Below are 17,191 nucleotides of genomic sequence, written 5' to 3' on the forward strand. Positions count from 1 at the left end.
AGGTTGTTTTGGGTCCCAGGTTTCAGAAGGAGGATACTTAGAATAAAAAGCCTGAAAGTATATGCTGATAAAATCACATCTTCCTTGTCATTCCATGGAGTGGCATTGACAGTAGTATGTGACAAAAGGGAAAAAAAAAATCTCTTTTTCTCATCAGAAAAGCATTATTATATTATCCTAATAGTAGTTAAATTTAAAACAAACAAACAATCATAAAGCCCCCCAGCCTTCACTCCTTTGAATTTTCACTGCTTTTCAGTTAGTTACAGTGTAAATGAAAGCGAGATTATTTTGCTAGCCTGTGTATGGGCTTCTGTTTACAGTTCTCTGACACCATCCAGTGGCAGGAGGTTAATGTTAGACTGGTGGGATTATTTATTTGTTTATTTCAGCATCTACTGCAATAAGCAGATACCTTTTGTAGACCTTTAAATGTTTGTGATATTTTTGAACATTTAATTTTAAAAATCTTACTTCTGCTTTCAGGGGGATCTCATTACAGTTTCTGTGCTCTCCATCTATCTAAAATATTATTGCTATCGAATGCAAAAAAATACTTTGCTATTGAATAAAAAGCCAATCCCATGATGTAAAAAAAAAAAAAAAAAAAAAAAAAACCCCACCCAGTGATTTACAACAAAAGAAATGCCTGCTGAAAATACATTTAGTTGTGTGGCCTGCCTATGAAGATAGTATTATATTTAATAAACAAAATATGTAACCTTAGGCTTTTAACAGCTATAAAATTCTTTTTCAGCTTTCATATTTCCATTCTTCTGTATAAACTCCCCATCCTTTTTAGTGGACTGTGGTGTATATTGATTTTGTAATGCATGTTAGACAAGTAGTGCGTAGAGCAATCAATGCAGTGCAAAATAGATCTAATGACCTGTTAGTAAATTAACACCAGCCACTTAATGAAGAGCAAAAGTTAGTTTTAAATATGTGGCTATCACAAAAGGCATAACATTTTTCTTTATGGAGAGATTGCCAGGAAAGCTTCTCCCTGTCTCCATTTCTACAAGACATAGCAAGTGTTATCAGTTTTAATCGTTTTATCACGCTTGTATCTAAATAATACATAAAACCTTCAAGACTTAATGGAACTTTCTATAAAAAGGAAGGAACTTAACAGAGAAGCTTTTGTAGTGTCTTCTACTTCCCTATGCAGGTCGTACTGGTAATTACCAGCTTCCACACTGCGTTTTATAGGATGGCTGAAACATATTGGATACTCTTGGAAATTCTGTAGGAAAAGTGCTGCACAGTTCTCGATGTTACTACGCAACCACATCCCGCTTCTGTCAGAGATCTGAGATGTCTTTGACCTTCCTGCCCAAGCTGCCGGTGTCCCACAGCGTGTGTCCTGTATGCGTATCGGTGGTGAGCGTGACCTCTTCTGCCAGCGCTCCCGAGCTCCCCAGCAGCGCCGGTGCTCCTCGTCAGGCAGCAGCCTCTGCGGTCCTGGCGGCGCTGGGGCCTGCTGCCCCGGAGACGTCGCGGGTCCCGCTCAGCGCAGGGAGTGCGAATCCTGACTTGAGCACGAGGCTGAAACAGGCTGCTCAATCCGTCTGCTTCTGCTGCGCAATTTCAGACGTTTTATGAAGTCTGATACACACACACACACGCCAAAAGAAAAGCTCACCCTTAAAAATGAGCATTCTGGAAAGCTGCACAATACAGAGTGTGTTCAATGCATGGTTAATAATTAAGAGTATAATTAATGTATAGCTCCAAATATAATTAAAATTCATTTTGCTAAGTCTAGGAATTGCAAAGTAATTAAGCATTTTGGCATGGCAAATAAACAAGGAACTTAGTGTGGTCAAGGGGATAGAATTGCTTCTAAAGAGCAGCAGCTCGGGGTCTTGTGCTTTGAGATCACATCGTTAGTCACAAGTACACCTTCCAGTGATTTGGTGAGATATGACTCAAAGTCCTTCCATGGTGCAGAAGTTATCAGTGATCAAAATAGCCACTTGGTTTTGCTGGAGAGACGATTGGAAAATCCAGATTCTCCGTGCAGCTTTGTTTTTGACTTCCCAAATGGAGTTTGTGGGAAGCCTTACGCACTGCAGTTGTTGTAGAAGGGTCCGAAGCTTCATCCACTTTCATTCATGTGACGGGGTACCGGAAAGGAACTGGGACCTGGAACTGATATTTTAAAAATATCAGAAAAAAAAAAAAAAGATGTTTTGAAAACATACCGAGTCCCGTATGTTAGTCTAAAGTAATTTGGAATTAAAAATTCAAAATATTCCATAAAAAGAAAAAAGCATTTCTCCTTTTCTATCTCTCCTTTCTCCTCCCGCTTCCAGGACAGCCTGATTATAGCTTATCTTTGTATCCTCCGGCAGTGTCTTGGCACATTCATGAGCAGTGTGAAGTAGCTTTCAAAAAGACTAGTGTTCCTACATTCTTCAGATTTAGTGTTGGTCAGAGGGTTGAAGCAGCAGATTGTTAAATACTGAGATGACATAAATAGTGTCCTAATGACAGAGAGGAAGGAAAATAAAAACTCTGTTTGTTTTTTATAGGGTTCATTTGTTCTGTGTTAAGAATAGTCCATTCAAAGTGCAAAAAGAGAGTATAAAAGCTGGGAAGAGTTATATAATAAAGAATTTATATTCAGTGATAAGAGATTATGTTTTATTGACAAAATGAATACAGTAAAGCCTGGTGGATCTCGGGTTGATCCTGGCAGCTTTTGCAGCAGTCTTGGAAAGTTTAGGACAAAAACTGGAAAGGAACGGATTTTGAGATGAGCAGAGACCTAGTGTAATTTGATTGTGGAAAGGAAAAAAAAGTGAAGTAGGAGGGTGAAATGAACTGAGAGGAAAACACGAGGGACAGAAGAGAGGCAGAATTAAGTGAGCTGGGAAAAGAGAGTTGAGATGGAGCAGGATGAGATCAGAGCATCATGGAAAGAAACTGGGCCGCATTCTGAACAGAGTGAAAAGGAGATGTGGAGGCTGCGAGGTGAGATAGGGGTAGAAGGGGAGCCATTGGGTATGACAGATGATGGCTAAGTTTTGTAGAGCTGTTTGGCAAGAAAGAACTAATCAATAGCACATTTAGCCTGTGTAGTTGTTTGGATTGTCACCAGGAATGTTCTGCAAACCAAGTGATATTCCATTTTTAAATTAATTAGATCAGAAAAAAACACTTTTGTTGTTAATTGAATATTTGGGGTTGTAACAGGGCAGGACAGGATATGAGTAACAATCAGTCATCTCTTCTAATCAACATTTTCCTATTTAACTATGCACTTGTCTTTTATATGGGTGTTAACAGTGTGAAATATACTTTCCTGAAATATCTTTTTTAATCCAAGGCTTTTTCCTTTACTATGCATGTTATCTGTTGACTAAACTTGAGCTCTGTAGGAATGGAATAAGAGCACTTACACTGTATTAACTCTACATCTCCCTAGATGTGGGATAGTGTAGTGCAGGAGCAGAGGAGAGAACAGTGTCATGTTGGATGCGTCACAGCTGTTTATGTTCCCCCTTTTTTTGGCAGAAGCGCAAAAGTATATTCAAGAACAGTTAAAAACGGTTATATTTTCAGGATTACGCAAATCCTTATCTCCAGTATAGCCAGTTTTGCATCTTCCAGTTAACACAGGTGAATTTTAGGCATTGTTGATTCACCAGCTGCTGATCAGTTATAGCTCATTGTTGCTAATAATAATAGCTGTATTTTTTTTTATATAATGCTTTAAGTCTTCTAAATGTCTCAAAGCCCTCGTACCTGATTCATTATCCACTGCTCTTATTGGATATCTTCATTTACTGTAGTGGATATTGGATTGAGTTTCTTGTGGATACAAGTGCTACTATCAGATTTCATTGTCTTTCAAAACTGTCATTTAAACTCAAGAGTTTGTTCTTCTCAGCTCAATCTAAACTGCTCATTGAATCTGTCGTTAAACTGAAATGATGTCTAGTTTGAAGCATTAAGCACTTTTTTAGAGATTTAATAAAAGATGTTCATCTATTAGTTGATATTCATTACTAATTAGAGTTAATGCTCTTTTTTTAGGAACAAATGTTCATGAAGCCCAGCGTATTCTGAATGAAAGTGGACTTCCTATCACATCTGCAAATGACCTTGAGGATGCAGCAAAGAAGGCAGTGGCTAGTGTTGCCAAAAAATAACTCCCTGAGGATGTCCTCATGGAAAGTATATGCGTTTCACAAGGTGTCATTCCTGTTGTTATTTCAAAGAGGATTAATGGATTCTTTTTTTCCTGAGTAGTCATCAGTGTTGAGAGACTTATTTTGTAACACATGGTGAATGCAGGCCATGGTTTCAGAAATTTTGCAACTACTGTCTTTAAACTTAGTATATCTTCACCTCTTAGGTTTTGTATTTAAAATTGCATTAAGTAATATTTCATTTCACAGAGTTCTTTTTCTGCTTTCTTTCCAAAATTGTCACTGCTAAACTCATAATTAGATACAGTAACAAATAATTGACTTCTATCAACAGGACTGTTCTTTAATCAAACACATGTAGTTCAAGTATTTCTTTTAAACAATACTTTCTTTTTTATATTGTGAAGAGCCAGTAAACTAATAATAGGGTAATGTATTTTTTATGAACTTTTACAATTAATGTACAAATTTGTGTGCTTACAATATCTATTTTTATTCAACTGAAGGATGTTTATTTTCTTTTTTTAGAAATCACACATTTTGCCTTAATTTTTTTTTAAGATGCAAAAGTATACCTCACAGTAGGAAGAGAGGTTGAATTGTTGATGGTGAAAGGACCTTCCATTCTTATACTGTACCCGTAAGCAGGTGAAATGTAATTCAGTTTAGTTTTTAGTTTTAGAGGTGAGGTACAGTGTTTCTAGGTATAACACTGTCATACAGAAAATGCTAGGAGAATGCATCTGCCAGTAAAAAAAAAAAAAAAAAAAAAAAAAAAAAAAAAAAAGCTGCTAACTTTTCAAAATAAACTTTCATATGTATGTCACTGCTGTGAGGATTCAAAAGAAGATGAGAACAGTGTGAAACAGTTTTCTATCAGTAGCACAGGCTATTCTTCAAAGAATTTAACTTCCAAAAAGGAATCTTGATTTTTTAGGAATAAAATGCAGATTAACATTTCAATTTTTAACATATTTGACTTTTCAGGCATCAGTACAGGTATATACATGAAAAGATTATGACTTTCAGTACTTAGCTATTGACTGAGATATATTTCGATTACATATTCCTTTGTAACAGTCAAAATTCAGACAGTTAGTTACACAAATCATTTATTTGGGGAACAGAAGACAATACCAAATGGTTTATGTAACTAAGGAACTCAATACAAATCTCAGGCCAAGAACTACATGCCAAAATGCATCAATAAATTTGAACAGTGAAGAAATGAGATAATATTATGATATGAAGACTGTAAATTGGCAGAGAGGTAAAATTTGTCTAATAAATTCTTAATAGTGATTTTTTTACAGCTCTCATCAATACCATGTCCTGTATACAAAAACGTAAATATGTTTTTGTTGACGTTTCCATTAAAACTGTTACATTCAAAATAAATTGTTTGCACTAATCTCTGCCTCTTCACACAAGTTTTGTAGGTTACTATCATCAATTACTCTGGATTTCTTTGGGTTTTTTTCATTCTTTCTTTGCCTGTTGCTCAAGGCAAAAATGTATGACGTTTAGAATAACAATAAATATGCTACTAGGTATGTTCTTACCGACTGACTGAAAGAGAAGAGTATTGTTAGCAGTTCTAGTGGAGGTGCATAGAAGTGCACTAATTTAAAAGAAGAAATGTTTGCCTCACCACAACAAAAAAAAAATTACGCTATTTTATGTATTTTAATACTGGAAAATAAAAGCATTCTGTGGAAGAACTGTTGATGCAATATGGTTACACACTGAGTGTATAAATTCTGATCTCAAAACCATTATGTGTGAACATGATTATTATTCTGCAAAGATTAATACTATCTACACCAACTGTTTAGTCAAATAAATGTAAAAATGAACCCAATTAATGACTTTGTCCTTTCTATAAAATAGAAGATCGTTTAATTTGACCGTTGTATTCTGTGTTCTTCCATTCAGCATTTTGTCATGGATGGGTGAAATGAAACGCATATGAATTTCTTTTCAACTTGGTAATCTCAATATACTTTTTTACACATGCTTCTTATCTAAAAATACTTTTTTATCACTCTGTGTCTCTGTTTCTCCAGTACTCATACATACACTAGTGACGGTACATTCACATTTCATTCCCGGTAAGCCATATGCAAAATAGAACGTTATCATTTTTAATTTGCGGATTTTAATTTGTGGAAAACTTCATGAGCTTCAGAGGTGTGCTTTAGGGCAGCACTTTTCATTTGTGCCGAGGCACTGTTTCCTTGCTGTAGCCAGAGTTGCTCTTTGTATGTTTTGCTTGCTTTGTGTGGTGTTCTGCTCTGATTTGTTTTTATTTGCAGAGGTCATTTCTGTGTGTATGGAAATGTATAAAGTTAGTCTTGTTCTCCCTTGGAAAGAGTTTTAGTTACATTTCCTGTACTTCTAGCTGTTACAAGTTCCTCGAAAACACGGTACCTAGAAGGGATGCTTTTGTCTTTGCTCAAGCATGCAGAGTGTCAGCCTGGCAGGAAGGAGGTTTGCTGTCCTCAGCAGCTGTCTACCTGACTGCTGCCTTCTCCCTGCAGCGGGCTGAGTGCAAGACACTGTTCCAGCCAACCTATTACAGCTTAAACCCAAAGGAGAAGTATGTGAGAAGTGCCCTTTCTGCAGAAAGCAAACAGCAGTGTAAGCAGCAAGTAAGTTCCACTTAATCCCCTCTGTGAACATTTAAGTGGTATTTCGTTAGTCTTTAAATCTGGAAATTTTAGCCAATATTAATAAAGCTCTGTTTGCCTGCGCTTTTGGAAAGGAAAACGAGGAAACTCTTAATGCTGACATTGTATTATATCTTAACAAGATACCTTTAAATTCTCCCAGCAAAAGTGTAACAGCTGGGATTTCTGGAGCAATGGCCTTAACATTCATTTACTATCCTATTTGTCAGGCCTTTTCTTTCCTACATCGGTAAAAGCAGCTGGTATCAGGCAAAATTGCTGTGATTGAAAGAACATGTCAGTGCAAATCTGTCAGTGGATGAGATCCCAAGCAGGGGCTTCTCTTCACAGCAGACTCTGTTTCCCGAGACAAGAGCAGCGCTCTGTAGCTTACCTTGCCCTCCATGGGTGCCGTGCTTGGTCACCTTGGGGATGTTCAGACCTGGGCGTCTCTGGTTATTACATGTCGGCTTGGCCCACGTCACCCCCTCGTGCTGGACTCGCAGGAAGGGAGGAAGTCTGTGCGCATAAGGCTGGGTGCGAGCTGCAAGCCTCAAGGCCTCCTAGGCTTAGTGCTTTATTACCTGACATGTAAAATGCCAGTACTACGTGCTGCTGTCAGCCTCGCAACTCACTGTGACATTTCATGCCTTATTTTTCCTTTTATTGCCTTTCAGCTAATTCACATTTTTCTTGAAGCCAAAGCTAGCTTTAGCAAGGGGTGGATGGGGGTAAGCAGATCATTGCTCATTTTGATTTATCAATCCAGTCTGTCCTTTTCCTCTACTAAAATTCCCGTTTCCCTTTCCCCCACCTTTCCATACGCGTAGCTGACTCCCTGTGCTTCCTTCGTGCTTACCGTGTCTCCTGAAGATGGCAGAGACACCACACCACTAGGTATGTACAAATTGACTGACTGTTCTGAAGCAGGATGTGCTGTGTGAGCATCCAGCCCGCTGCCTGGGGAACGGTGTGCTCTGATCAGCCGGATCCCAGAGCCAGCCAAATGCTGTGCTACCAGCAGGCTTCATCAGACTGGTGCAGCTGCTGTACACCGCTTGGAGCCGCTTGGCCTGCCTGCTCAGGTGTTGCTGAAATGGGACTGTATCTCAGAAAAGATGTTGAGAAGAGATCAAAAAGATAACTGAAAAGTATAGGAAAGATTGGAGGACATGAGGTCATTCAGGTTAAAGCAGGAAAGACAGAGAGGATAGATGGTGACATGCATGTAAAAGGTTGTTTCAAAGAGGGAAGAAATAGTTGTCTTTACATCCAGCATGGACTGGTCAGGTAGTGAGGAGCTTTGGTTGTGGTAAGGGACACTCGGGTCAACACGTAGCCATGAGGTGAATCAAGGAACGGGCTGTGAAATCATGAATGGGTTTTCATTAGAGTCAGATGAGCATCTGTCAGGTATGGTTTAAGAGGAGTTGATTTTTGCCTTAGGCAGAAAATGGATGAGGTGACCTTCCAATTCAATTTGATAGGATTTTATGCTTGTTGGTAGAGTTTTGTTTTTCTATTTTCTTAACTTGTATGGTGTAGGGAAAGGAAAGGAGAAATCAGGTGGATTCTTGAAACTGCTTTTAATTTAGTTACAAAGAATGATCTGCAACTGCCAGGGAAGTGAAAAGCAGATTATGGATACTCAAGACTTTTCCAAACAATGGGAGCAGTGTTACTGCGATGCGTAAAAGGCTAAGCAGAGAATTAGAGGTATCTATCAGATTTAATATGTTTAATTTAAAAGGGAACAAATTGCACCAACAGTTCTTTTTCTGCTTAATGAGGCCCATTCATAAGGAGAATCACAGGATTTGCCTGTCACCCAGAGGAAATCATGGTATGTGTATTTGTACTTTGGTGCAAAACTTGTGTTGATCACAGTGATTTGAAACTTTTTCCAGCCCATCTGGAAAAGTCAGTTTGATGTCAGGATCCTTTCATCCGGAGACAGATGCATCCTCACTAGAATCCTGCATGAGTCCTGTGTCTTTGTTCAGCCTCACAAAGTACCAGATAAAGATTAAAAGTATACGTGGATTATTGCATGTTAATCCTCAGAGATAACTGCTATGATATAAAAAAGATTGACTTAGCCAAGACCTGGTAGCTCCTCCTGGAGATGGAGGAAGGATCTTCAGTACATGTGTGAGTTTCCCTTTTCACCTTTCCAAATTCCTGCCCTTGTTTGTGAGTGCTGAGTAGGTATGGTGATAGTAAAGCACTGCGTAGTATACATGCTCCCCATCTCTTGAGGCTATTACTTTTCCATAGGACTTGGAGCATTGAATAGGGAACAGGCTTTCTATGCATCTTGGATCAAATTATCAGCCTGAAGAGAGAACTCAACCTCTACTGTGGTGTGTGTGTGTAGATGTAGGCTGCTTTTCCTGAGCTGTCCCTTCCACATGCTGTTGGTTTAAGTACTAGATGGGCTTGATGGGCAGATGGAATGCAAAAAAACTGGGGAAACCAACCAAACTGGTTGAGGAAGGAGGTGTTTCACTTCTTCACTAGATCTAAGAGAAAACTCTATTCCACATCTCTTCTGCAGCTTGCTCTGCTTGAAGGAAGTAACTTGCTGGAGCTATAATGGTTTTTCATCTCAGCCCTCCGCACGTCCCTGGAGTGCTCTCATAGTATCAAAAGGACGGAAGGAAGAGCAATGCCATAAAAACAATATTCCCTTTTCTCACCTCTTTGAGACAGGAGATGCTTCATCCTGGACGTCCTTGTATCTTCAGAGATGGAGAAATAGGCTGGCGCTCAACTCCCAATTAAACCCAGGGTAACTTGTTATGAAATCTAACAGGGGCAGCCAAGCCTGGAGGGAGGGAAACAACTGACAGAAGTAGGTTACTCTGTGAATTAAGTGCTGTTGAGATGTGCAGCATGAGGAGATTTAGAAACAGAGTCCTTTGCATTTACCAGAGCAACTCTCCTGAATGCACACATACGTACAAGCAGGCCGTCGTCAAAGAGCTGACAGTGACAAAGTATTGGTAAGCGAATCTGGGAAAGGAGGGCTCGGAGAGATCAGGTATAAGAGTTTTTGCATTTCTCTAGATACTGAGATGGGAAAATGAGAAATCTGATCTTTCTATTATCATCGACATAAGGAATTACAGGGCAGCAAAAGGCCACGCGGCTAAACAAAGCAGTTCCCTTTAAGTTTATTTCAAATGTCTCACTGATTCAGCATTGTGTCCTTCAAGACTTTCTGTCTATAATTGCATGTGGCAACCTCCTTACAGCCAGATGCTGATTGCTGCTCGCAACCCGCTCCAAAACAGAAATAGAAAATAACAAGAAAAGAAAGGGCATTGCAGGAAGTTCCTCCCGTGTTTCACAGATAGGTCAGCAGAGGGGGTTTAAAAAATGCCATTTTGTCTGTGGACACCGCCCTGCTTGGCCTCATGACCAATCAGTAGCCATACTCAGTAGCTCAGTCCCTGAGGGTAACAACCCTCCTTCCTTTGCCCCCGTTAAAGGACTTTACCCTGCCAGGCAGCACATTTCAAAGAATAAATGGTTTTTGGTGCCCTGCCTTACCTGGCTGCATACTTAGCAAAACTGACCCGTTCTCCCAGCTGCATGGGACCGGAGGCTTCATTCAGAGGATATTAGTAGTAATGTGGTGTCAGTCTCCTACAGCTGTAATATCCTGGACTGTAGGGGAGCCAAGCCTCTGAAAACTGAAAACCTGCAGGTTTGGAAGGATTTATGCTGCATTTTGATCAGAGAGCAGCAGTGCAACTGTAGAACATCACAGGGCTCATCTTGCCTCTCCCCTCTGCCACCAAGCGAGAGGTGAGATGGGAGTTGCACAGCACGCACAGGTGGCGAACGCAGGTCCTGCCCTTTTCTACTTCTCTGTCAGGTGCAGACAAGCTCAAACTCTGGGACGAGGGTGTAGATCCCTATTCTTTCTTTATTAGTAGGAGATTTAAGTTCTAAAATTCTCTGCTCTCGTCTAGGTCTATAAGATGTTGTTGGCTCTCTTCTAAAACGATGGAGGACCTGAGCTGCTGGGGAAGTGCCTGGTTCTGGGAGGTGCTGACAGCTCAGTGCAGGGAGAGCAAAGGAGAGGGGTTTTTTGTTTGTTTGTTTGTTGTTGTTTTGTTTTGTTTTGTTTTGTTTTTTTAGGAATTCTGACTGAAGCTTTCCCAGGAAAGTTCTTGAATGATGTTAATAGAAATTGCTAGGGTTAGTCCAAAGGAACTAGTATTAATGGAAAGTGAGACAGATTCCCAGTATTCTTTCTGGATCTTTTTAACTTGGCTGTTTACTGAATTTTAGCTTTGTTGATGAGCACTGCTCAGCCAAAACCCCAATTACTTGGGGGTGCTGGAAAGCCCTTAGTCCAAGTCATTTTTTCTAGTATTCTCCCAAGTGATTTTCCCATATTGTACAGCAGGAGAAATACCACTTCAGATGTGAAGATATAATCCTGTTGGAGTTGTGCTCTAAATAAGCAGATGCAAAATATGGGGAAAATGAAGCAATAAATTATTTTGCATATAATTTTCCAAAACTACTGTCTTGTAGCTCTGATGAGATGTTCGACATATACCTCCACAGCTTGTTCTCTGAACATCAGGAAATCAGTCCACAAATCTGCCTCAGGGAATACTCAGAGTAGAAAGGGAATTTTCTCAGAGATGCAGGATGTCACCTGAGAGAGAACGAATCGTGTTTTTTCATTATTATTATTATTACCTTGAAGAGTGCAGGATACTGCTGCTTTCACACCAATGTCCAGAATGCCAAATGCTTCTTCATCAAGATGAAGTTTTGAGGACAACAGCAGATTAGCGTCAGTGTAAATTCTGCATGCATACAATTCAGCCTTAGAGCTTCAGTCCTATTGATTTCTTTAACATTATCCATCTATTGATTTTTTCACTATCCTCTGGATTATACCCATTTGGAAATCGCTGCTCGCAACCCTAAGAATTCTTGCTGTCATGCTCCATCTGCTGAAGCCAGCTTGTTCTTGCATGACAGCTGCATTGGCTTTTCTCGTTGGGAAATTCCCATATCCATTCTCTTGAGGCTGCCCTTTGAAAATGACTTGCTTTTAAGAGACACACTGAGGAGGCTGCCAGAGCTGTGTCTCCTCCTAACAATTGATTTCCAGGTTTCATCATTAAGCCTGAGCTTTTTCAGATCACAGCCTGAGTTCTGCCCCAGTCATTTCCAGATCCTGCAAAGATCTGAAAATGTAGGAGCAAAGCCCTTGTCTGCAGCCTGTACAGCGAGACTTTTATGTGCAGTCCCTTTTGCTGTGCTTTCTGTTGCTGATGTAACAGAACCACCCGCACACTGTGTTTGGGACCCTTCTAAGAAGGGTATTTAGAGCGGGTAGTTCAGAATGTTTCTGTGTCAGGACCAGCCTTCAGGACCAGCTGTGTGCGGTGTCTACAGCAGTTCCAGGCCCCCCATCCCTAACTCAGTTCAGAGTATGTGATTCACAAAGAAACACTAATTCAGCAACTCAAGAGCAGGTACTACAGGTTGCACCCTTTCCTCTCCTGACCATGGCACCACCACGTTTGCTCTAATACTAAGAAGTGGTGACCAAAGCCTATCACATCTGAAAATGCTTTCTATTTCAGTGAAGTTGTTCCGTCTCTAAGCCGGAAATGTGCTCCCTGGGTCTTTCTCCCTGATACAGAGTGGGTGATGAAGACTGTTGAAAGGTGCCTTTGGAATGTGTCCTCCAGCTTTGTGCCTCCAAACCAGTCGCTGGAATATCACCGCTGTAGAAAATCAATGTTAAAATTAATGTGCATTATTAAATGGATATAACAGGCCTTTCAGCTGTATAGGCCAGCCGGCAGCGTTTACTCTGAATTCATTGTTAATACATGAAAGCTACTATGAGTAAATGACAGCGAAGTCCTGATGTGTTTGCTGCAGTCCATCACGTAGAGTGGTAGAACTGTCAGTGGAACTGCTTGAATGATTTTGAGACCCACACAGCCAAGTGAAAAACAATTTGGTGTATTTGTTCCTGTTGCTGACTGAAGGTGTTTGTGTGAAAGCTTTTTAAAGAGGTTTTGCTTCTTGGTAAAATCAAAATTATGAAACGTGAAAATTTGGCCAATGTTTGGATTTGTTGATGACTGAATCATCAGAACTGAAGGATTTTTGGAACCAAAAGATTCCAGAAAGATTCCTGCTTTTCCTTGTGGTGTACATCACAGGCAGTATTGTGATAAAAACTTCCACTGGCAGGATTTTTCCACCACACCGCGCTTCTCCCTTTCAATATTCTATCAGTTCTCTACTTCTCCCCAGAAAGGACATAAAAAACATGTTGATAAAAACAAAATATCTCTCTGATTAAAAAAAAAATCTATTTAGTAATTATGCACAGTAAATATCATCTGTAAGAATGCAATACTTCATTCAGTCTGGGCACAAACACACCTATAGTGGACAGTGCTACCTAATTTTAAATGAGGTTCTACAGGGCAAAATGTCTTTGCTGCAATGAAAAGCAAACCAGTTTCCCACACTCTCACCCACTTAAGCCTTCAGGACAGAAGTGAGCGATGTGTGACCGTGCTGTGTGAAGGGCGCCCGCACAGCTGGGGCAACCCTGGCTTTTCTGTTCAGCCGGCCGTGGGGGGACTCTGCGCTGGGAGCAGCTGCTGTGGGATCCCCAGATCTCATCCCTTCACTGCCTCTCCAGATTGGCTGGATGCCAGCAATTAGAAACTAACTGAGAAGCTTTAAAAATGCGTCTTCCCCATTCCTTCTGCTCTGTTTAATCCTCTAACAATCCGTTGCAGAATTCTGCACTAAGGATTTTGCACTGCTTTGCTGTTTGCTCTGTGTTTCGAGTTAAAACAGGTGTCTCAGCAGACTGGGGCTGTTTGAAGACGCAGGAGAGGACTCTGTTTTCTTTCTCTCTTCTCTGCTGCCATCTCCTTCTTGGCACTCCTCGTTTATGTGGAAACTGGGATGTCACCCGATTGCACAAGAGCATCCAGGTCCCAGAGTTGGCACGATTACTGTAAGTCAGTGTGGTGCCTGCTGTGCTTTTGGTGGCATGGAGGTCGGGACACTGGAATACGTGAGAGCGGGTCCCACTCACAGGCAGTCCTGTGTTTTCCCCATACCCCAGTTAAAAAAAAAAAAAAAAAAATCACTGTCGATACCCTCAGAATTTCCCAGAAGCAGGAAGAAAGCAGCTTCACCCTCTCTTCACTGGTTCCTGGCCGTTTCTGGATGCATTACAAAATGTATTATTGGTTACATTGCTTGACAGTTAGGATTCCCAATCAAGGACCCATTTTACCTGCCATTATCCAAACAAACAAAACAGAAGTCAGCTAGTGCCTTGGAAAGCCAGCAATGCTCCTCTGGCTTATAAATCTTCCCATGACTTGTAAGTCATTCCTTCTCCTCATCAGTCCCTAGCGGCTGAAGTTTATTTCCCGCATATAGGAGGTAGTGAAGACAGTTATCATCCCCCTTCCTATGGCTTCTCCCTTCTGATGTGTCCTGGCTCTGCACTCTGCACCTCCTTCCTGCATACTCTGTCTCCTTGCCTGCTCCTGCTCTTCATCATTTAGTCACTAGGTCAACCCGAATAGCAATGGTGGGTCATGAAGGCATGAGAACTTCACTTCCGTCTGCGGACTGTGCTGGCTGCAGCACAGGCCCTGGATCCTATGGAGTCTGGATCAGGGCCCCATTTTTTCACTGCTACAACTCTTGTTGGTTACTGGAAGCTTTTCTCGAGGAATGACTTCAAGCACAAGCCCTTAAAACACACAGTAAGTAGAAAATAACAAGCTGCTCCCTATGAAGGGAAAGATGGACAGAGTAAGTATGGCCACCACTACCCGACCTTCTCCTTGGGTGGCTGCACAGAAGTACCCAGGGTAGTGATGGAGCAGCTTTATTCACTTTTCTCTCTTCCCTATTTGTTCCAATTCCCCAGCCCATTTACCGTGGGAGAACCTACTTCCATTGGTTTAGTGCTCACCTCTGATAAAGACTATCAAGAGATTTATGAAAATAACCTATTAAGATTATGGTCTGTCAAATGTCAATAGACAGAACAAAGAGCTCAGCACTGCAGTAATGAAAATCCAGCAATTAAAGCATTTGATGAAAGTATTTTATTGGAGTATATATTACCGTTTCTTCCAATTATTCTGCCATTAAACATTAAGAATAATTGAACCAAATGGTGCCCAAAAGAAGGAATACATCTGCTCTGATGAATTCCTGCCAAAAGGCATTGGGAGTCTTAGTGCAAGCATTTTGTCAACCAAGATAACAGCATTTTTCTCTCCAGCTGATAAAGCAGGGCTTTTGAACCTTATTTATGACGTATAAATTGCCCAATTTGTTACTAATATCAAACAGCCCATAAGATTCAGGCAGCATAATAGCTAGCAAAATACCGACAGCTTCATCACTTGCTGACTGCACAGAGTACAATATATGCTCAATTAATACAGCGTGCAATTATCACAGAAACTGTGAGCAGGAACTAATTATACAGAAGCCAATCAAAACTAGCCCAGAGCAAGGATGTGTTTCAATAAACTTGGGAATGAAATACTTCCCCATCCCCCCTAGTGTTTGTTTTACTTCCATGGGAGCAAAGGGGAATGTGGCATGAACAGGAAGAACAGGACAGCCAAGAGGTTGGGTGTAATGTTACAGGTAAACTAGCACAGGTTCCAGTTTAAGTATGAAATAGAAAATTGCAATTTTTTTCTGTATAAGCACATTGCAATTATGGTGTAATCAGGGATTACCAAAACACGGCTATAACAAGGCCTTCCCCAAAGTATAAGAGATTTGCAGACAGTGGCAGGCAGGAACACCTTCTAAAGGAAATTTTAAGAGGCATTAACATCTCTACAGTTATTTTGGAAAAATGATGCACTCAAGGAAGAATCTTTGAAACCTCCAGGAAAGGCAATTTGTAATTTTGGGATGAACATAACGTTGGCTTATTAAATGCCTTATGGTCTCTTAAATACTCAATAGCTGCTAAGATCAGAGGTTGTTCTGCTTTTTTCACTCAAGTTGAAGTCAAAGAAGTCTCGACAGGAAGAATATTAATTTCAGCTTTTTGCCTTGAGTTGGCTTCCCTTCAACTCTTGTACCTGGGGTGATTTTGGTCAGCCTTGGAAATCAGCCTAAAAATAGAAAAAATTTGACAAAAAAAAAAAAGAAGAATACAGAAAAACGTAAATCATGCAAAGGGCCAAGGGATTTCCAGTGTTGCAGATATAGAGAAGGTTTTGAAGGCTCTTGGCTATCTCAGTGAATAAATGAACATTCTTGATCATGGAATGTTTTAAATTTCTTTTAATGAGGGTTTTAATTAGAAATACTAATTTCTCACTGAAGGTTAGGAAAATGATAGTCTACTCGGAAACAAAAATAATGTTTTGCCTTTTGTTGATTGATTCATGCAACAAAACTGAATTTTCCCATAGCAGAGATCTTCTGTTCTCTTCCCATCTTCTGTTTTTTCCTGGATGTTTTCTGGTTTTGATAAGTAGGCTTTGGATACCCAGTTCTACCTGTGATACATTTTGGAAAGCTAGTCCTTGTGTATTACTGAAAAAGGAGCTGCCTGAGGAATGTCAGAGGGAGGAAGAGCCCAAACTTTTAATTTTAGGCCAGAGAGAGTCTCTGGAATTATGGGCTCACTGCACTTTTACTCCACACCTTGCATTTTTGCATCTGTTTGTGCTCTGCTTGATGAAAAACAGGGCTGTTTACTAGTGGAAATGATCAATGGCTCCTGCAGGTCTCAGTTCAGCAAAGACGTCCTCCTGCAGGAAACCACTTAAGCTTTGCTGTAAGCAAATATGAAAGACAGAGGTGGTGTTCCCTGACAAAGGCTGGATGGATGGTGATGGTTTTGTTTGTTCCTTTCCTCTTCTGAGGACTTTCTTAGACTTTCACCTGTTTCTAGCTGTATTGCCACCAAAGGGTTTATTGCTTCCGTCCCTTCAGAAGGGAGCACCTCTTCCCCTCGCATGTGGGTCTAATGTTTGCTGCAGAGCTAATACTGGTAATCCACACCCGTGAATCAATATTTGGTGAGCTGACCTGGTGGGGAGTCTCTCTCACTATAAGGGGTCTTCTGCTTCTCTAAGCACAGTTGTGGCCTCCCTCCAAGCACATCCTCAGGGCTCAGCTGCTGTCGAGCTGGAAAGTCTGGTACAGGTTCTGGGACAAGTGGGATTTGGAAAATAGAATTAATGCTGTTCTGGGGCTGAGAATTAGCAATTGTGGACATTTGAGTGGCTTAGCCTCTATTCTTTCTCCAAAGAGAGAGGACCTCCAGCCCGAGTGAAACCAGAACTCAAG

General features: G+C 40.7%; 1 protein-coding gene across 1 annotated transcript in view; it reads left to right on the forward strand.

Annotated features, from left to right (window-relative positions):
* SUCLG2 (succinate-CoA ligase GDP-forming subunit beta) overlaps window positions 1-6,021 on the forward strand; it is a 131,742-nt gene extending 125,721 nt beyond the window's left edge. The window contains exon 11 of the mRNA XM_062585688.1: window positions 4,045-6,021. Within this exon, the coding sequence (XP_062441672.1) occupies window positions 4,045-4,160 (116 nt within the window). The 3' untranslated portion in view covers window positions 4,161-6,021. The remainder of the gene's footprint in view (window positions 1-4,044) is intronic.
* Window positions 6,022-17,191: the final 11,170 nt, after the last annotated feature.

Source organism: Rhea pennata, chromosome 12 (assembly GCF_028389875.1).
Source record: "Rhea pennata isolate bPtePen1 chromosome 12, bPtePen1.pri, whole genome shotgun sequence".
In the NCBI taxonomy this organism is placed as follows: domain Eukaryota; kingdom Metazoa; phylum Chordata; class Aves; order Rheiformes; family Rheidae; genus Rhea; species Rhea pennata.